Source organism: Bos grunniens, chromosome 5, assembly GCF_055505025.1.
Source record: "Bos grunniens cultivar Pamir isolate PY7600 chromosome 5, Bosgru_T2T1.0, whole genome shotgun sequence".
Taxonomy (NCBI): domain Eukaryota; kingdom Metazoa; phylum Chordata; class Mammalia; order Artiodactyla; family Bovidae; genus Bos; species Bos grunniens.
The window spans coordinates 43,123,764-43,145,734 of NC_141169.1; the positions used below are offsets into that span (position 1 = coordinate 43,123,764).

Below are 21,971 nucleotides of genomic sequence, written 5' to 3' on the forward strand. Positions count from 1 at the left end.
CCCCCGTCCCTGGGATTCTCCAGGCAAGAACACTGGAGTGGGTTGCCATTTCCTTCTCCAGTGCATGAAAGTGAGAAGTGAAAGTGAAGTCGCTCAGTCGTGTCCGACTCTTCGTGACTACGTGGACTTCAGCCTACCAGGCTCCTCCATCCATGGGATTTTCCAGGCAAGAGTACTGGAGTGGGTTGCCATTGCCTTCTCCGTGACTATATATATTCATATGTAAATGATTATTTTTGAATGATAGTTTTAAGTTCAAATGCATTCTAACAATCACGTACATTCATTTTACTCCTCACCCTGCCTTGTTTAAGATCTTGACATCATACTTTATATCATTTTGTTTCATATCTGTCTCATCAGTACTTGTTTTGGGTATAGTTGATTTCACCACTTTTGTCTTTTAATCTTCCTAATGATTTTATTAGTGCTTGATCTAATTACCTTTAGTGTATATATGCTGTTACCAACAAAATTTTCCTTTCATAATTTTCATATTTCTAGTTGTGGTCTTTTATTTTCCATTTAACATTTTTTTTTGTAAAATCATTTTTGATGTGATAAACTTTTTTAGCTTCAATTGCCTGTAAAATTCTCTCCTTGAAATCTGAATTGAGCCTTGCCAGACAGAATATACTTGGTTGTAATTTTCTTCCTTTTATCACTTTATATATATCATTCCACTCCCTTCTGTTCTGCCACGTTTCTGCTGAAAAGTTAATTGATATTTTTACAGAGTTCCCTTGTATGCAACTAGTAGCTTTCCTTTTGCTGTTTCTAAGATTCTCTCCTTATCTTTAATTTTTTCTCATTAAAAAAAATTATTTTGTATTGGTGTAGTGTTGATTAACAATGTTGTATTAGTTTCAGTTGTATAGCAAAGTGATTTCATTATATGTATACATGAATCTATTCTTTTTCAAATTCTTTTCCCATTTTATTACAGAATATCCCACAGAGTTCCCTATTACCTATTTTAAATATAGCAGTGTGTACTCGTCAATCCCAAACTCCCAATCTTTCTCTCCCTGACACCCTTCTCTTCTGGTAACCATATGTTCTTTCTCTGTGTTTCTGTTTTTTAAATAAGTTCATTTGTAGGGCCATCTGTGACAGTACAGTGATTAAGAATTTGCCTTCCAATGCAGCAAGTACAGACTAGATCTCTGACTGGGGAATTAGGATTCCACATGTAACATGATTTGGCTGAAAAAAAAAGCATAGTAAATAAGTTTATTTGTATTTTTTTTTCAGATTCCACATATAAGAGGTATCATATGATATTTGTCTTTCTGTCTGACCTAGTTTGCTTAGTATGATAATCTCAAGGTTCATACATGTTGCTGCAGATGACATTATTTCATCCTTTTTAATGGCTGAGTCATATTTTATTGTATTTTTGTACCATATCTTCTCTATCCATTCATCTGTCTATGAACATTTAGATTGTTTCCATGTCTTGGCTTTTGTAAACAGCACTTCAATGAACATTGGCGTGCGTGTACCTTTAAAACCATGTTTTTTGCTGGATATATGCCCAGCAGTGGAGTTGCTAAATCATATGGTAGCTCTATGGCTATTTTTTGAGGAACATGTATATTGTTCTCCATTGTAGCCGTACCAATTCATATCCCCAGTGACAGTGTAAGATGGTTCCTTTTCTTCATACCCACTCCGCCATTTATTGTTTGTAGGGGATGGATCCAAAAAGGTATTGCTATGATTTATATCAAAGAGTGTTCTATGTATGTTTTCTTATCAGTTTCATAATATCCGATTTTATATGTTTAGATCTTTAATCCATTTCGAGCGTATTTTTGTGTATGATGTTAGGGTGTGTTCTAGTTTCTTCTTTTTTACATGTAGCTATATAGTTTTCCCAGCATCACTGGTTGAAGAGACTCTTTCCTCCATTGTATAGCTTTGCCTTCTTTCCCATAGAATAATTCACCATAGGTGACTGAGTTTATTTCTGGGCTTTATATCCTGTTCCATTAATCTATATTTCTGCTTTTGTGCCATTATCATAGTGTTTTCATGACTGTAGCTTTATAATATATAGAGTGAAGTCATGGAACCTGATTCCTTCAATGCCGCTTTTCAAGATTGCTTTTGCTATCCAGAATCTTTTGTGTATCCATGCAAATTTTAACATTTTTTTGTTCTAGTTCTGTTAAAAATGTCATTGATAATTTGATAGGGATTGCACCAAATCTTTAGATTGTCTTTTGAGTAGTAAAGGCATTTTTAAAATGGTGATTCTTCCAATCCAGAAACAATATATGTTCTATTTACATCTATCTGTCATCTTCAGTTTCTTTCATCAGCATCTTACAGTTTTCATTGTACAAGTCTTTTGTCTCTTTAGGTAGGTTTATAACTAGGTATCCTTCTTTTTGATGTGATGGTAAATGGCCATTTTGTCTGACTTACTTCACAATGGTATTTTTTTTTTAACTTCTCTTTCTGATGGTTCATTATTACTGTGTAGAAACACAAGAAATTTCTTTGTATTAACTTTGTATCCTGCGTCTTTACCACATTCATTGGTGAATTCTGTTAGATTTCTGGTCTTCTTTAGGGTTCTCTATGTATGTATGTATAGTATCATGTCTTCTGCAAACAATGACAGATTTGCTTCTTCTTTTCCAATTTGGATTTTTTTTTGTTGTCTTATAGCTAACACTTCAAAATTATGTTGAATAAAAGTGAAAAAAGTGGTCATCCTAAATGGTTCCTGATCTTAGAAGAAATGCTTTCAGCTTTTCACCATAGAGTATAATGTTAGCTGTAAATTTGTCATATATGGCCTATATTACGTTGAGCTATATTCCCTCTTATGCTCACATTCTGTACACATTTTTATCATAAATGTGTGTTGAATTTTGTCAAAACCTTTTTCTGCATGTATTGAAATAATCATATGGTTTTTATTCTTCAATTATTTAATGTGGTGTATCACACTGATTGATTTGTGGAAAATGAAAAATCCTTGCATCCCTGGGATAAATCCCACTTAATTATGGTGAATGCTCCTTTTAAAGTATTATTAGATTCAAATTGCTAGTATTTTGTTGAGTACTTTTATGTATATTCAAAGGGGATATTGGCCTGTTATTTTCTTTTTGTGGTGTCACTATCTGTTTTTTGTATGAGAGTGATAGTGATCTCACAGAATGCATGCAGTCATGTACACGTGTATCCATTCTCCCCCAATCTCCTTTCCCATCCAGACCACTACATAACATTGAGCAGAGTTCCATGTGCTATACAGTAGGTCCTTTTTGATTATCAATTTTAAATACAGCAGTGTGTATATGTCCATCCCAAAGTCCCTGTCTCTTTTTTAAATCACACTTTCAATTTCAGTACTGGTAGTTGGCCTCTTTATATTTTCCAAGTCTTCCTGGTTTAGTCTTGGGAGATTTTTATAATGCCCTTCTAAGAATTTGTCCATTTCTTCAAGTTTGTCCATTTTATTGGCATACAGTTGCTTGTAGTAGTTCTTTATGATCCTTTGCTTGTCTGTGGTGCTCACTGTAACTTCTCCTTTTTCGATTCTAATTTTATTGATTTGAACATTCTCCTTTTTTTTCTTGATAAACCTGGCCAAAGGTTTGTCAATTTTGTTTATGCTTTGAATGAACCAGCTTTTACTTTCATTTATCTTTTCTATTGTTTTGTTCATGTCGATTTTATTTATTTCTTCTCTGATCTTTATGATTTATTTCCTCCTAATAGCTTTCTATTTTGTTTGTTCTTCTTTCTTTAGTTACTTTAGGTGTAAGGTTAGGTTATATGTGATTTTTCTTGTTTCTTGTTATAAGATTATATTGATATAAACTTTCCTCCTAGAACTGCTTTTTCTGTGTTCCATAGGTTTTGGGTTGTCATGCTGTCATTTTCACCTGTCTCTGTGTATAGTTTTATTTCCTCTTTGATTTCTTCAGTAATCCATTGGTTCTTTACAAGCATATTGCTTTAGCTTCCGTATGTTTGAGTTTCTTACAGATTTTTTTCTTATAGCTGATTTCTAATCTCAGCATTGTGGTAGGGTAAAAAATTTGATTTCAGTTTTCTTAAATTTACTGAGGCTTGCTTTGTGGCCCAGTATTGAATCCTGGAGAATGTTCCATGTGCATTCCAGAAGAATGTTCCCTTCTTCTTGAGAAGAATGAGTACTCTGCAGCTTTCAGATGAAATGCTCTATCAATATCAATTAAGTCCATCTAATCTAACGTATCATTTAGGGCCTGCATTTCCTTTATGATTTTGTGTCTGGACAATGTGTCTATTGATACATGTGAGGAAGGTTTAAATTGCCACACTATTATTGAGTTACTTTAGATTTCTCCTTTTATGATTTTTAGTGTTTACCTTATTATATTGAGGTGCTCCTAATGTGAGTGCTCCTATAAATTGTTACATCTCCTTGGATGATTCACTGATCATTATGCAATGTCCTTCCTTGTCCCTTGTCTATTTTGTCTAATATATGTATTACTACTCTAGGCTTCTTTTGATTTCCATTTGTGTGAAATTTCCCTTTCCATCCTCCCACTTTCAGTCTGTATGTGTCCCTGTATCTGAAGTGGTTCTCCTGTAGGCAATATATATGTGAGGTGTTTGGTTTTTTTTTAATCCATTGAGTCAGTCTATGTCTTTTGGTTGAAGCATTTAATCTGTCTTCATTTAAGATTATTATTGTATATATGTTCTGATTGCCATTTTGTTGTTTTTTTAGTCTTTCTTCTTCCCTTCTTCTTTTATTCACTTCTCTTATGATTTGATGACTAATCTTTGTGTTGTGGTTGGATTCCTTTTTCTTTTTTGTGTATGTATCTCTTATAGGTTTTCAATGTGTGCTTACCCTGAGGTTTTGTTATAGAGGTCAATATACAAACAAGATTGTTTTAAATTTCTGTTCTTTTAATTTCAAATGTATTCCCAATATCTTCCATTTGTGCTGTCCTCAAAATTGCTGGTTTTGATATCCTTTTTGTGTGCAGATGATTTTCTACCTTTACTGTGTCTTTACTTTTACATCATTTTTCATTCATAATTCACTTTTTTCAGGTAGTAGCTTTTTATTTTACATTTAAAGAAGTTCCTTCAGCATTTGTTGTGACGCTGGTCTGGTGGTGATGAATTCTCTTCACTTTTGCTTGTTCACCAAGCTGTTGATTTCTCCATTGAACCTGAATAAGAGTGTGCTGAGTAGAGTACTTTTGGTTGTAGGTTCTTGCCTTTCATCACATTAAATATATCGTGCCACTCTTTTCAGGTCTGCAGATTTTGTGCTGAGAAATCAGTTGATAACCTTACCTGAATTCTTTTGTATGTTATTTGTTGCTTTTCCCTTGTTTCTTAATATTTTTTTCTTTCCTTTTAATTTTTGTCAATTTGATTACTCTTTGTCTCTGCATGTTACTCCTTGGGTTTAAACTGCCTGAGTCTCTCTGTTCTTCCTGGACTTGAGTGACTGTTTCTTTTTCCATATTAAAGAAGTTTTAGCTATTATCTCTTCAGATATTTTCTCAGGTCCTTTCTCTCCCTCTTCTCCTTCTGGGACCCATATAATGCAAATGTTGGGTGCATTTAATGTCCCAGAGATCTCATATACTGTCTTCATTTCTTTTCATTCTTTTTTTCTTTATTCTCTTCTGCAGCAGTGATTTCCATCATTTTGTCCTCCAGCTTACTTAACAATTCTTCTGACTTAGTCATTCTGCTATTGACTCCTTCTAGTGTACTTTTCATTTCAGTTATTGTATTATTCATCTATATTTGCTTGCTTTTTAGTTCTTCTAAATCTTTATTAATCATTTCTTCTATATTCTCAATCTGTGCATTCCTTCTTTTTCTGAGATCTTGGATCATCTTTATTATCATTACTCTGAATTCTTTTTCAAGTAGATTGCCTATCTCCCTTTCATCTAGCTTTTCCTCAGATTTTTATTCTGTTCCTTCATCTAGGGCATATTCATCTGCTATCTCATTTCCACAAGCTACAGGATTGTAGATTTTCTTCCTTATGCTGTCTGCCTTCTGGTGGATGAGGGTGAGCAAGAGGCTTGGGAATGCTTCCTAGTGGGAGGGACTGGTTCCTTCCCACTGATGGAAGCTGATTCTTCTGCCTCTGGTGGTCAGGGACATGATCAGGAAAAATCATAAGCAGGCTTTCTGCTGATGGGTTGGGCTGCATTCCCACCCTCTTGGTTGTTTGGCCTGAGATATCTCAGTGCTGGAGTCTACAGGCTGATGACTTGGTCTAGGTCTTGAGAAAGAGATTGTGACCTTCAAGAGGACTCCCACCAATGGATACTCCCCCAAAGTACGTCTATTCGTTCTTTGTCCCTGGAGTGAGGGCACAGTCACCTTCCACCAACAGGAGACCATCCAGTACTGGGAAGTTGCTGTTCAGTTGCTGTCACGTCCTGCAGTTTGCAACCACGTGAACTGCAGCATGCCAGGCTTTGCTGTCCTTCACTACCTCCCAGAGTTTGTTCAAGCTCATATCCATTGAGTCAATGATGCCATCCAACCATTTCATCCTCTGTTGCCCCCTTCTACTCCTGCCCTCAATCTTTCCCAGCATCAGGGTCTTTTCCAGTGAGTCAGCTCTTCGCATCAGGTAGCCAAAGTATTGGAGTTTCAGCTACAGCCTCAGTCCTTCCAATGAATATTCAAGGTTGATTTCTTTTAGAATTGACAGGTTTGATCTCCTTGGCTGTCCAAGGGACTCTCAAAGTTTTCTCCAGCAACACAGTTTGAAAGCACCAATTCCTGTGGAATTTCTGTGATTAAACCCCACTGCCTTTCAAAGCTAGATTCTCCTGGGGCTCCTCCACCCATGCCATGCCCCCATGCTGGATAACCTGACACGGGACTTAAGACTTTCACTCTTATGGAATAACTTCTGTGGTATAATTATTTTCCAGTTTGTCCATCGCCTACTTGGCAGATATGGTTGATTTTATCATAGTTGCTCCCCTATTACCATCTCATTGTGAATTCCTCTTTGTCCTTAGATGTACGTATCTCTTTTTTTTGGTATGTTCCAGCATATTTTGTCAGTGGTTGTTCAGCAATTAGTTGTGATTTTGATATTTTGTGAGAAGGGATAAGCACATGACCTTGTACACTGCCATCTTGAGCTACCATGTCAATTACAGTGTATCTTCTTGTGGACCTCTTTGGGTTCATCTTGTTTCAGAGGCTGTGCTTTTAGTCCTGGATATATGTTTCCTTTTCCAGGTTGGGAAAGTTTGGAGCTTATTTCTTCAGTGAATTTCTCTACCTGTTTATCTCTCCTTGTTTCTTCTTGTATAAGTGTTGGTACACTCAGTGTTGTTCCAGTAGTCTCTTTAAAATGTCCTCTATTTAAAAAACGTTTTTTCCTTTTGTTCTATTCATCATGGATGTTTTTCACTACCAGTCTTCTAATTTGTTGATTTGTTCCTCTTTATCATCTAATCTACCAGTAAGTCCTTCTAGTGAGTTTTAAATTTCAGTTTTTATATTCTTAAGATTTGTTTGGTTCTTCTTTATATTTCTCTGTCTTTATAAACTTCTCATGGCATTCGTACGTCCTCTCCTGAATTTGTTGAGCATTTTTATGATCATTGGTAGTCTTGAATTCTCCTTGGTACTGTTCTGTATTCCAGTTCATTTTTTTTTCCTGAGGTTTTGTCTTACTACTTCATGTGGAACCAATTCTTCTCTTTATTTTGTTTAATTCTCTGTGCTTATTTTTATGTTTAGGTAGGTTTGTTATGTTTCTCAGTCTTGGAGAAGTGACTTTATGTTGGAGACATCCTATGGAGCCCAGTAGCCTATCTTCCTCTGGTCACCATATCATTCTTGCAGATCCCCCCTGTGAGCAGTGAGCAGGCCTTTCTGTTGTGTCAGTGCCGACTGCTGGAGCATGTTGGTGGGCAGGGCTGACTCCTGTCCTGGCTGCCTGCAGGCCCTGCTTTGTGTCTTGACTAGTGGCCTGCTGGCAGGTGTAGTTGAGTTCCAATACTGGTGGTTGTCTGGCCTGGAAGTTCTCAGGATTGGTGCTAACTGCTGGTGATGGGGACTGGGTCCTGGTCTTAAGAAAAAATGTCAGCCATATGTAATAAAATATCATTATAAATGAATCAGTTTGGCATACCAACTCGCCACTTCCACAGAGTGACTGGATAGCTCAATTCCTAAACCAGTTCATACTTCTTTATATGTGGAGTTAAGAGACAGATGATTAAGTCAGTAAGCAGAGATTTTCCTTCTGGGACAGATACACAGTGGAGGGTATGTAACAAAGAATTCTATCTAGAAGATCTTTGGCAATAGATGCAAATTTAAGTAATAGTAGTATGATTAACTGTTATTAGAAAATGTGGTGTCTTTTTACTGAGTTACAATCTATTATTCTCTCTCAGTTAAGTCCAGAAAAATCTGGTTGCTTCAGATGAGCTTGGGAAGATCCAAGAGATGGAATTCTGTATTCCAAAAATAAATACTTAGGCTTCCCTGATAGCTCAGTTAGTAAAGAATCTGCCTGCAATGCAGGAGACCCTGGTTCAATTCCTGGGTCAGGAAGATCCCCTGAAGAAGGGATAGGATACCCACTCCAGTATTCTTGGGCTTCCCTTGTAGCTCAGCTGGTAAAGAATCCACGTGCAATGAGGGAGACTTAGGTTTGATCCCTGGGTTGGGAAGATCCACAGAAGGGACTCTAGTATTCTGGCCTGGAGAATTCCATGAACTGTATAGTCCATAGGGTCGCAAAGAGTCAGACACAACTGAGTGACCCTCACTACTACTACAGTAACTAAGTTTTATCCTGCTTCTCTTTATCTCTCTCAAAAATGTATTGCTTAATACACAGATTTTGGCATTCAATGTATTTCCTTTTCTCTTTCCACCCCCCACTTCCTCTTTTCAAAATTATAATCCACAGTGGAGACATGCAACAGGCTATTAGAAATATGAGACTAGGGAATTGGAGAGATGTTGAAATATAAATTAAAGGTATAAATTGGAGAACGTTATACTTTAAAAATTTGTTTGAAGCAATGTAAATATATGTGATTGCTTCATGAATGCTTTGGGAGAAAATTTAAAGCCAGTTCCTTTTTGGCTATAAAGAACTTTCAGTTAAATGAAACTTCTAGTTGTACGTGATGAAGACTTTTTGTTAATAATGATGCTGGTCCTTTATACAATATGATGATTATTGGTATGTAATGGTTACCTACTATTTTCTCTGTGATTCTAAACACCAAAATAATTTGAGATTATGTGTTAACAACATGTGTTGTGTAGCTCTGTGCTTGTCAATCATCAATTAGTGTTCCAAATACACATGAAATTAAACAGCAGTAAGTAAGTCCTGTAAAAACAGTTTATTAAAATTCAGCCAGTGAGAAGTTCACTCTATAGATTTGCCAAGTACATTTATTTTGTAATAATTTTAATATTCCATTGCAATTGGTTAGTCAGAAAGAGAGAGAAAGAAAATAGAGACGGACTAAGAATGGGAAAGAAAGAATGTTGTGGTGTGGTTTTTTTGTTGTATAAATTTCTCTGACAGAATAGTTTGATAATCCCAGTTCATTATTATTCAAGTATAAGAGTTTTAAATTTTGAAATTCCAAGCAATTGTACATAGCCATCTCAATTGTTTTACTAACTATATAGAATAAGATATTTAATATGTAGAAAGAGTTGGCCATATATGTATTACCACTTTAGATTACATGCTAGTATATTTGTATATATTTCAGCACAGTTTAAACAAGCAAATGGATTATAGGTATTATAAATTTATATTTAACCTCAAATTAATATATTGAAACTGTACACATATGGCTATTTTTTAAGATAATACCATTCTTCCAAGAACCCAAAATATATTTCTGGTGTTCTGTTCAAAACCACTCACGTTAATCAATTCAACATTTTTTAATGTGGATGCTGCTGCTGCTGCTGCTAAGTAGCATCAGTCATATCGGACTCTGTGTGACCCCATAGGTGACAGCGCACCAGGCTCCTCCCTCCCTGGGATTCTCCAGGCAAGAATACAGGAGTGGGTTGCCGTTTCCTTCTGCAGTGCATGAAAGTGAAAAGTGAAAGTGCAGTCGCTCAGTCGTGTCTGACTCCTCGTGACCCCACGGACTGTAGCCCACCAGGCTCCTCCGTCCATGGGATTTCCCAGGCGAGAGTACTGGAGTGGGTTGTCATTGCCTTCTCCGTTAATGTGGATGAGAAAATATATTTTATGATTTTGAGTGGTGAAAAAATTTTACTAGGAAGCTTAATGATTTGCCTAGAGTCAGTAGAACTCAAAGGTAAAATCGATAGGCAAACACTATTCTTTTTTAGTTCCATGGATAGTTCTTTGCTTTCCACTAAGAAATTCACAGATTTTTAGGATAGGTTCCAAGGACAAGGTTCCCACTGTGCTTATCACTAAAGAAGAAGGACTTCTATAAATGGATAATATATGTAAGCATAAGTACACTTGGTACTTTTTATGTTGCTTAATATCTTAGATCTATGTTTCTTGAAAACTCAGATATTCTGATATTTTGCTTCATAGTCTTCTGGAGTCTTATATTGTTAAAAATATATTAACTTATTCAAGCATCTAGCCAAAGAATTTTTGTGAGATATGTCATTTCCATATTTGAATATTTTGAAGATATTTAGGCTGTTAAAACCATTATCATAAAATGACACTGCTCTGAACATAGAAAGAATTATTAAAGTCTCCTAAAATACCTAGTTTGTTTCTCCATAAGTAGTGTAGGAAAGTAATATAGATATAAAAATAAGCACAAGACTTTCTGAAGCTGAAACTCTTTCAAATGTGCAAGTTCTGAGCTGCCATATGAGATCTGTGTTAAGGATTACAGTAAACTGTCAGTTTGTGAAATTTCATCAAAGTGGGATGATAATTTTCTAAATTTATAACATGTACATTTTTTTTGCTGACAATGCCTGACCTAAACAGCACAAAATAAAAGTAAATTTTGTAAATTGCTTGGTTTTATTTGAGATAAATATTCTAGGCAATTTGGATGACTACTTTCAGATTTGAATTATCTGAATTATATATACATATTTATTAAAAACTGTATCAATAATTCATAGTTTTCTACTGACTAAACACTTTTTTTAGCTTATTATATATATAGTATTTATATCTTTTAAAAATTCTGTCTGTATTAGAAATGGATCAAGGAACAGGTGTGAATCAGACTGATAAAATTAGCCTATTTCTCCTATAAATTGTTAAAATTTGAGAGTAATTATACCACTTTCTTTCTTGGAGGCTCAGAAATGTAGCTGTAATCTACAGAGGGGTAAAGAAAATGTAAACTTTTTGAAATTACTTAAAATTTCAGTAAAAATAGAGATAAATAACTTCTACATTAAACACTTTCATTTATATGTTATATGTGATCATTTCTACCAGTAAAAGCAAACCAGGAAAAACAATTAGTTTTTCAGAATGTGCTTACAATCTCTGTTTACTGAGGAAGAACCAAGATAGTTCTTTAAATTTAAATTTAGACCAACTCATAATTGAATAATATTTAAAAGCATATTTCTGAACTTTTTAAAGGAAACTAACTTTTTTTCAGGACTTAAGGAAATTAAAAGGATAAAAAAGACTTGATTTTATTGAAATTTTAAGAATAAAGGAAGGGTAGTGTTATGGCATGGATAAAAATGTTCCTAAATGCTGAAAAGTTATGTTAAAGTCAAAGTTTTGTCTGGAAAGAAAAGTAAAGAAATAAAAGCAAAATCAAGGACAACTGGTACGTTGTTAGCTGGACTTTTGTGATGATCATGGGAAATCAAAATTCTCATGATACATTTTACCTACAATTATGGAATTAATGTCTTGACTTCAGTCACCTCTGGGAAAAAAAAAAACCACTGCTGCTCTTCTCCTACAGTAAAAATAATATAAATTATTCTTAAATATAGCTATTGAGAAATTGTGGTACACTTTTGCTTAATTAACAAGGAACAGTAAAAAAGAAAAAAGAAGGAAACTTATTCCCCATTTAGATAGCAAACATGTTGTCAGTCTGGATCTGTCTTATGCTTCATCTTATCATCTAATACATCTCAACATCTAATACATGGTAGATACGTAGTAGATGCTTAATAAATATTTCCTGAGGAAATTAAAAAAAAAAAAAAACACTCTTAAAAATGTGTACTTCAATAAAAAGATATGAATAGAGATCTTATAATTCTGACTTCCAAATATCAATTCATAAGCCTGTTACATCTTCAGATATTATTTTGATTAAAGCTTCTTTAAGACACATATAGGTATCTAGAGTCATATTACTTAAAAATCAGAAAAAAAATATTTTAATAATGACTTGTATAAGGAATTATGTGCCTTTCACAGAAAAAAAATCAAATGAATTATCTAGATTTATTTTCAAAACAGTAAATAGTCATTGCCTCCAATTTTTAGATGAATACATAAAGATCCCAAAGTGACTTACTCAAGACAACATGATGATAGAAAAGGGTAAGATAGATTCAGTATGTATTTGCTGTTTCTACATATATGGAATATTAATTTAATGATTGCAAGGAAAATAGGCATCATCCATTGTGCCTAAAGTAGGATTTCCTTCAGGAAAACCATTGGAAATGCCTAGAAAAGGCAATATTCTGTCTCTTTTTTTATATCTTTTGTGTGATAATGTGGGTGCATTTTTATGGGAAAATAACAGTTATCAGTTACCCTCAGAGAGAGCTGTTTCAAAGGAATAGAGTAGGAGTGGCTAATATGCTCAACATTTGTCCCATTCTTTTGTACTACCGATAATTCACGTGAAGCAAAACTGTTAATATTACTGGTAAGGTAAGATTACAGCATGATTGTGACATTGCCTTGAATATATTTGCAACATTCAATAATGCCTATGGGTTACCAGGCACTGAAGTAGATGCTGAGAATATGGAGATGAAATTAACATCTTTCCTTTTCTTTTTATTTATTTGTCTGTTTTGTGATCTTTGATCTTCATTGTGGCATTTAGGATCTTTTTTTTAGTTGCAACTTGTTGGATCTTTAGTTGTGACACTGGACTCTTTGTGGCATGTATGTTCTAGTTCCCCAACCAGGGATCGAACCAGGGCCTCCTACACTGGGAACAGAAAGTCTTAGCTTCAAGACCACCAGGGAAAGTCACTCAGCTTTCATAACTTTGAGTATGTTATAAAAACTAGAAGGGGAGATTTTTAAACAACAGCTATTATACAATATACGAAGTGTGTGGCAGATTCATTTTGATATTTGGCAAAACTAATACAATTATGTAAAGTTTAAAAATAAAATAAAATTAAAAAAAAAAAAAACAAAGAGAAAGCACATGAAGGAGGAGAGATTTCTTAGAGGAGATAATACTTAAGCAGTAGTGTAAACGGTAAGTAAAAGAAGATGTCAAAAATGGGAAAGATGGACACTTTGTTAAGTAGGGACTGTCTTACAGATTTCAGATGTAAATATAAATATGCAAAATACTCCTTTTCCACTATTAATAGAGTATAGAAATACTTATAATATTCAAACTTTATTCAAAAATCAATCAGTTTACTCTAGACATTTTGAGAGTTGACGTACTACCTATAATATTAATCAATTTGTTCTCAATATCTGTTTATTTCTTCAGATTTTAAATAATATATTTCAATTATAAAAAATTTTGAAAAAAATTAGAAATGTAAATGGACACAAATCAGATCAACCACCGTGGAGTAAACTTTATTTTGTAAATGCAGAGAACTTTGAGACTTATAACACAGAATAATTATTTTAGTTAGAACTAAACTAACAAGAAATATCAAAGCAGTATTATTGAATCTCAGGGAAACTGTTGATTGTAACATATTATCAGAGTACTTTTCATCATATTCCTCTGTGTAGTGAGAATTATTTCAATATTTTTGTATTGACAACTATGAACAGATAAAATATTAAAATAAATTACTTTTCTTTCTTTTAATCTTAGTAAAATCCAGTAATAATTAATGATAGGGGAAAAGATAAGAATAAATCAGTGAAGAGCACTTTCAATACTTTCTTTAAAGTACTTATTTATGATTTAATATACAGTATTTGGATTACAGAAGTTCACAAAGGAAACTAAATATTCTCATTCATTTCAAGAGATCTGTAACAAAACTGACCCGAGAATTATTCACTTATGCACCTAGATTCTTGAGATGTATTTTTGAGACAAAGCACCTTATGTCTAGGCTTGGCTGTTATATTGCTGTCGCCACTCACTGCCTTGTGTTTATGACTAGTGTGGTGAGCTCTGGTATACGAAGCTTGTCCACACTTAACCAATATAAAATATTGCGTTTGAAGTGCTTTAATAGAACCTTTTCTTGGTGACCATTACTTAAGATATCAAAACACACACAGCAATGAAGAGAATAGATTCTAAGCAGAGTCTCAGAGATTTCTATAAAGATACCATGGTTATAAGCTTGCACTTCTGAAAGTCAAAGAGATTTATTTTATTTATAAGAAATATGTAGCATGAAATTACTGTTTTGTAATTTTCCCCATATAAATTGAAAGAGCAAATACTGAGGGTTTTGGATTCACAAATACAAATGTATTTTAAGTATGGTCTTCAATCCTCTTTTCATTTACTAATTTCATGTGTGTACATCTGCTTTTAAAACAACTGTAGAAGAGGTCACGGTGATACTGGGATAAAGAGAAATGCCCTATATAGATTATTGTCATAAATGTACAAGATGTTTAAAATATGGGAGAACTGGGAAACCGGATATCTAGATGAGTTGTATCTTACATCCTAATTTTTTAAAATTTATTGCAAAAACACTACTTAATGACCACTAGTTTTTTTTTCTTTGAAATCCCAACTTTAGAAATCAGTTGTGGTTGGCTAGCAACAATTTGCTTATTGCTTGTTACTGGTTATCAGATCTATGGATTTTAATGACGCAGAGTTAAGCAAAAACCTGCCTGGATTTTGGGGGAAATATCTGTTTTTGTGGTAACACCTCATATTTGCAAGCAAATGGGCCGAGTTTAAATTCTATCACACAAATAACAGCAATATCCCTTTTTGTTATACTAATTCAGCTCCTACAATCTTTTATCTTCCTCCTCTAATCTATTACACTTCAGCATTGCACCAAATACCAGCATTTTATGTTTATGTCTCACTGTGTGTTCTGTGTGTGTTCAACCTAGTTTTGACCATAAAATTAGTGTGTGTGTGTGTTAGCTGCTCAGTTGTGTTTGACTCTTTGCAACCTTACACATCCACTCTAATCTGCCGAATGCATAACACTTCTTTTACAGTTGCATAAATCAAGCTCAGTAATTACATTGTTAAGTATTTTATAGTGAAAACAAACATATGCTTTCTCAATCTTTACCCTTCCATGTCTAAATTGAGAAGGCACTTGTAAAAGTTCTACTTTCTGAGAAAGCAGTGATGATTGCTTTATGGTAAAGTTCAGATTAACCATGTTTGGTATTATCAATGTACTTTAAAATTATTAGTATAAAGCTTAGTGACTATTTTCTGTCAGGGGAGTGTGTAATTTCCTCAGGTCTGTCTCGTCACAACAAAAACCTGAAGTGATGGACCAGTGTTACAGCCCTCAGATGGACCAGTGTTACTGCTCAGTTTTACTTAGAAAGTAAAGGAAAATACATCCTCAAGGTGTGAGGACATGCCAACCCAAAAGACACGAAGAGAAAAGAGGCGCCCAGCCCAATTTTGGCTCCTCTTTTTATATGGCTTTTCTCCTCCATCTGGGCCTGCCCTATGTAAATTGGGCTAGCCAGGAATCCTGTTTGTTTTACCTGAGCTCCTCACTCCGGTCCTCAGACCTTCCTTTGTTCTATTTTCGCGGGCTTTACCCTTCCTTGTCTTTTAGCCACCGCCATTCTGGACTCATTTTTCTTATTCTAACTACCTGACATTCCATGTCAACGTGGGATTCCCTTTTAAAAATAGTGATCTATTACATACTGGTCATTGGAAGGTTTGAAGATTTTGTATATTCGTGATTATTGATATGTGTGGTAATAAATTTTGTGTGTCTTAAAATTTCATCCTAGTTAATGGTTAATCATTAGGATAGCATAGACAAAATGCTTTTGAAATATGAGTTATTGACACTAATAAACCTATTTGAAATATTAACATTGGTGTGATAAATGAAATATTTTTGAATACTAACAAAATTTAATTTGGGATATACATAACAAAGTATCAATGTGTTTTAAATTATCATATTAGTATTATTTTCATAGTAATATCAAGAATTTTTTCATGATAAGAATATATATTTAAAGTTTTAATATAAAATTAACAAATGTCTGAAAGCTAATGCTATATGTATTTTCTCCTTAATTATAGTCATGATTTCATTGGAGAATTTACAACAAGCTACAGGGAACTTTCTAGAGGGCAATCACAGTTCAATGTATATGAGGTAAGAGGAATTTTACTTTATATTTTTCTGGAATAAGTACAATTATGCTTTTAAAATATGGATTTTTACAAAAGATAATTGCCAAAAGTTACCAATATAAATAAGAATCTTTAAACTTATTGAGAAGATTGGTTTTTGAGATTAAATAATATTTCTCTTCAAATCACATGGTCATTTGAATCTACTTTGTTGATTTAAAATTCTTGCCTATGAAACATTTTCTTATTTAAAAAACATCCAATATGGATATGTTTATTTTTCCTTGAGCTTCAGCCTTTATGTTTTGCCTTCCTACTAACATTCTCCTCAACCCTTTTTTTTAATTAATTCATTTTTTATTGAAGGATAATTGCTTTACAGAACTTTATTGTTTTCTGCCAAACCTCAACATGAATCAGTGATAGGTATACATATAACCCCTCCCTTTTGAACCTCCCTCCCATCTCCCTCCCCATCCCACCCCTCTAGGTTGATACAGAGCCCCTGTTTGAGTTTCCTGAGCTATACAGCAAATTCCCATTGGCTATCTATTTTACATATGGTAATATGTTTCCATGTTACTCTTTCCATACATCTCACCCTCTCCTCCCCTCTCCCCATGTCCATAAGTCTATTCTCTATGTCTCTTTCTCCATTGTTGCCCTGTAAATAAATTCTTCAGTATGATTTTTCTAGATTCCATATATATGCATTAGACTACAATATTTATCTTTCTATTTCTGACTTACTTCACTCTGTATAATAGGTTCTAGGTTCATCCACCTCATTAGAACTGACTCAAATGGGTTCCTTTTTATGGCTGGGTAATATTCCATTGTGTATATGTACCACAACTTCTTTATCCATTCGTCTGTCAATGGATATCTAGATTGCTTCCATGTTCTAGCTATTGTAAATAGTGCTGCAATGAACAATGGGATACATGTGTCTTCTTCAATTTTGGTTTCCTCAGAGTATATGCCTAGGAGTGGGATTGCTGGGAGATGGGAATACCAGACCATCTGACCTGTCTCTTGAGAAACCTATATGCAGGTCAGGAAGCAACAATTAGAACTGGACATGGAACAACAGACTGGTTCCAAATAGAAAAAGGAGTACATCAAGGCTGTATACTGTCCCCCTGCTTATTTAACTTCTACGCAGAGTACATCATGAGAAACTCTGGGCTGAAAGAAGCACAAGCTGGAATCAAGATTTCTGGGAGAAATATCAATAACCTCAGATATGCAGACGATACCACCCTTATGGCAGAAAGTGAAGAGGAACTAAAAAGCCTCTTGATGAAAATGAAAGAGGAGAGTGAAAAAGTTGGCTTAAAGCTCAACATTCAGAAAACGAAGATCATGGCATCTGGTGCCATCACTTCCTGGGAAATAGATGGCGAAACAGTGGAAACAGTGGCTGACTTTATTTTTCCAGGCTCCAAAATCACTGCAGATGGTGATTGCAGCCATGAAATTAAAAGACTCTTACTCCTTGGAAGGAAAGTTATGACCAACTTAGATAGCATATTCAAAAGCAGAGACATTACTTTGCCAACAAAGGTTCATCTAGTCAAGGCTATGGTTTTTCCAGTGATCCTGTATGGATGTGAGATTTGGACTGTGAAGAAAACTGAGTGCTGAAGAATTGATGCTTTTGAACTGTGGTGTTGGAGAAGACTCTTGAGAGTCCCTTGGACTGCAAGGAGAGCCAACCAGTCCATTCTAAAGGAGATCAGTCCTGGGTGTTCTTTGGAGGGACTGATGCTGAAGCTGAAACTCCAATACTTTGGCCACCTCATGCAAAGAGTTGAATCACTGGAAAAGACTCTGATGCTGGACGGGGATTGAGGGCAGGAGAAGGGGACGACAGAGGATGAGATGGCTGGATGGCGTCACCGACTCTATGGACATGAGTCTGAGTGAACTCCGGGAGTTGGTGATGGACAGGGGGGCCTGGCGTGCTGCAATTCATGGGATCACAAAGAGTCAGACATGACTGAGAGACTGAACTGAACTGATGGTGGTTTTATTTCTAGTTTTTTAAGGAATTTCCATACTATATTCCACAGTGGTTGTATCAATTTACATGCCCATAAGAGCATTCCCTTTTCTCCACACCCTCTCCAGCATTTATTGTTTGAAGACTTTTTGATTATGGCCATTCTGACCAGTGTGAGGTGATATCTCATTGTAGTTTTGATTTGGTTTTCTCTAATAATGAGCAATGTTGAGCATCTTAGGTCTGAAGTAGGTTTCTTGTAGACAGCATATATATGGGTCTTGTTTTTGTATCCATTCAGCCAGTCTGTGTCTTTTGGTTAGAACATTTAATCCATTTACATTTAAAGTAATTATTGGTATGTATGTTCGTATTGCCATTTTCTTAATTGCTTGGGGTTGATTGTAGAGATCTTTTTCTTTCTCTTGTATTTCTTGACTATGTAATTCCCTTTAACATTTGTTGTAAAGCTGGTTTGGTGGTACTGAATTCTCTTAACTTTTGCTTGTCTGAAAAGCTTTTGATTTCTCCATCAATTTTGAATAAGATCCTTTCCAGGTATAGTAATCTTGGCTGTAGATTTTTCCCTTTCAGTGCTTTAAATATATCCTGCCATTCCCTTCTGGGCTGCAGAGTTTCTGCTAAAAGATCAGCTGTTAAGCATATAGGGTTTCCCTTGTATGTTACTTGTTGCTTCTCCCTTCCTGCTTTTAATATTCTTTCTTTGTGTTTAGTCTTTGTTTTTTTGATTACTGTGTGTCTTAGCATGTTTCTCCTTAGGTTTATCCTATATGGGACTTATTGTGCCTCTTGGACTTGATTGACTATTTCCTTTTCCATGTTGGGGAAATTTTCAAATATAAATTTTATCATACCCTTTCTTTTTCTCTTCTTCTTCTGATGATGCTGACCCCTATAATTTGAATGTTGGTGCATTTGATATTGTCCCAGAGGTCTCTGAGACTCAGTTCTTTTCATTCTTTTTACCTTATTCTGCTCTTCAGAAGTTATTTCCACCGTTTTATCTTCCAGCTCACTGATTTATTCTTCTGCTTCAGGTATTCTACTATTGATTCCTAGTTGATCGTGTGGATTTAATCTGTAGCTTGTACAGCTGGTAGGAAGGTTTTGAGTCTTCTTCCTTAGCCGCACTGCCCCTGGGTTTCATTTGTGGTTTTATTTCCACCTCTACATGTAGGTGATTTACTGGAATTTGCTCCTGAGGCTGCCCTGGAGGGCTTGGGTTTGCCCCTGTGAGAGCCAGGTGTGGAGGTGGTGCAGCTGCTTGGGTTTCAGGGGTTCTGGCAGCACCAGTTACTCAGGGGAGTTGGTGGCTAGGGCAGTAGGAAATATAGTGCTCTAGAAGGGTATGGCAACCAGTATTGGCCAATACAATTCCAGTATTCTTGCCTGGAGAACCACCTCCCTGATGGAGAAGGCTGGCAGGACACAGTCTACAGGGTTGCAAAGCATCGGACATGGTCGAAGCAACCCTGCATGCACAGACACAAGACTTTTTTTTGCCTGTAGCAGCTCTGCCCCAGTAAGAGTTGAACATGAAGATCGCACCACTGCTTGGCTTGTGGGGACCCTGGTGGTGCCAATTGTGCAGGGACATGGACTGCGTCTGCCACAGAAGTTATGGCCCTATCAGAGTCTTTTTTTATGAGCCTCTTGTAATTGGCGATTAGAAGGCCTCTTTGGCCAGTCTTTATCCATAGCTCTGCCCATTCAGGCACTTAAAGGGCTCCCTTGCTGGGGTCCTTCTCTGTTGTTCGGTGCATCAGGTATAGAGAGACTGCCCTGGCTGGGGTCCTACCCTGTAGATCGGCACATGAGGCACTTAAAGGGGCACCCTGGGTGGGGTCCTACTCTGTAGTTTGCGTATCAATCACTTAACAGAGCACCCTGGGTGGGGTCCTATGCTCTAGGTCAGTGCATCAGGTGTTTGGGCCACACTCTCTATCATTCGGCTGCTGATGCTGGCGTGTGGGGAGAGAGAGGCTATGGTGATGGCTGCATCCCCTACACGTGACTCAGCAGTATCACCCTGCTTCCATGGCTGTCTGGCATTCCTCCACTGGCATTTCCCACCACAATCTCCTCTCTCACATCCCCTCACAGTCTCTCCACAGTCAACAGCAGCCCTTCCACTGGGATTGCTCCACAATCCCTAAACTCCAGCTCCCAGCTGCTGTGCCTTCCAGGGGACCAGCGTCCCTGTCCAGAGTATGAATGGCTGTGTTAAGGACTGTCTGATTCTCATCCCATTTAGGCTGCCACAAATCAGCTGTTTCACTCTCAGCCTTGAATGTTTCTCCTCTGATTCGGAAAATTGCCTTGATGTGAGGATCGGACCCCTGCTTCAGTACTCCCACCCACCGTGGACAGGTCCAGTTTTACTAACACTCCTTGTTTTCCCCCTAGTTCCTTCATCCTACCGTGTTTTGTATGGTTCTATATATTCTTTTCTGGTCAGGTACTGGTCAGGTACTCCTGTCCGCTCTCAGCTTGTGTTCTGCATGTACTTCTGTGTCTGAAGGTGTATTCCTGATGTATCCGTGGAGAGAGATGTACTCCACGTCCACCTACTCCTCCTCCATCTTGTTCTCACTCTCCTCAACCCTTTTTTAACACAAAGAGAAAAATATGCATTTTAGTTGTGTCAGCAAGGTGTTACATAATTAGTTGTTTTTTTGCTTCGTGTGTTTGAACATCTTAACTGTTATTTAGATGAAGACTGAAGGAAATGAAAAAGTATGATTCAGTCATTAAAGAAACCCGAGTTATCAAAGCAAACAGATTAGTTATTTCTGACTTAAACCTACCTTGCCAGTTAACCACCACATATTTGTTGAGCATAAGGTATGTTCTAGCACTATTAATCCTTGAGGTTTGTCATTTGTTACATTTTCTGTAATTATTTAAATTTAATATACATCAATAGCAAAGGAGAATATCCCAGTACTTAGTCAATAATGACAAATATTTTCCTCCAAACTGACACTAAACTAAAATTGGCCTCCTTTAAGTTAAGTGGAGAAATCTCCTCCTGTTGCTTTACTAGGCTAAAGCAGTTGTATTTCACACATTCATTTGTTTATTAGTTTATGAATAAGATATTTATCACATGACTTCTATATTCTGCACTCTATATTAGACCCAAAGGATGGAGAGATAAATAAAAACTTCACGGTCTAAGGGGAGAAACAAACACATAAAATATGTTTACATTACCTCGATAGGTGCTATATATAGCTAGCAGATATGAGATATCTAGAGGGGAGTGCAGCAAATTTAGCCCAAGAAACCTTCCCAGACAAAGACGAAGTTGGAGTAATGGAGCAATTTTTCTATCTGAGTTTTTTAGAAACCCATGTTAAGGCTTGAAATAGACAGTGAAATTAATATGACAGGTTGTACTTATATAGATATCTGTTCTTTCTCCATACCCTTAAGGTTGAAGAGGAACA

At 35.8% G+C, this 21,971-nt stretch overlaps 1 protein-coding gene across 7 annotated transcripts in view; it reads left to right on the top strand.

Moving 5' to 3' along the window:
- The window catches only part of CPNE8 (copine 8), a 272,491-nt gene that overhangs the window by 167,080 nt on the left and 83,440 nt on the right, over nt 1–21,971 (top strand). For 5 of the 7 annotated variants that reach the window (XM_086399950.1, XM_086399952.1, XM_086399951.1 and 2 more), the window contains one exon: nt 16,440–16,515. In XM_086399950.1, the coding sequence (XP_086256076.1) occupies nt 16,440–16,515 (76 nt within the window). Of the gene's footprint in view, nt 1–16,439; nt 16,516–17,467; nt 17,700–20,773; nt 20,949–21,971 lie in introns of those variants that run through there. The other 2 variants (XM_086399956.1, XM_086399955.1) reach the window with 2 other exon arrangements.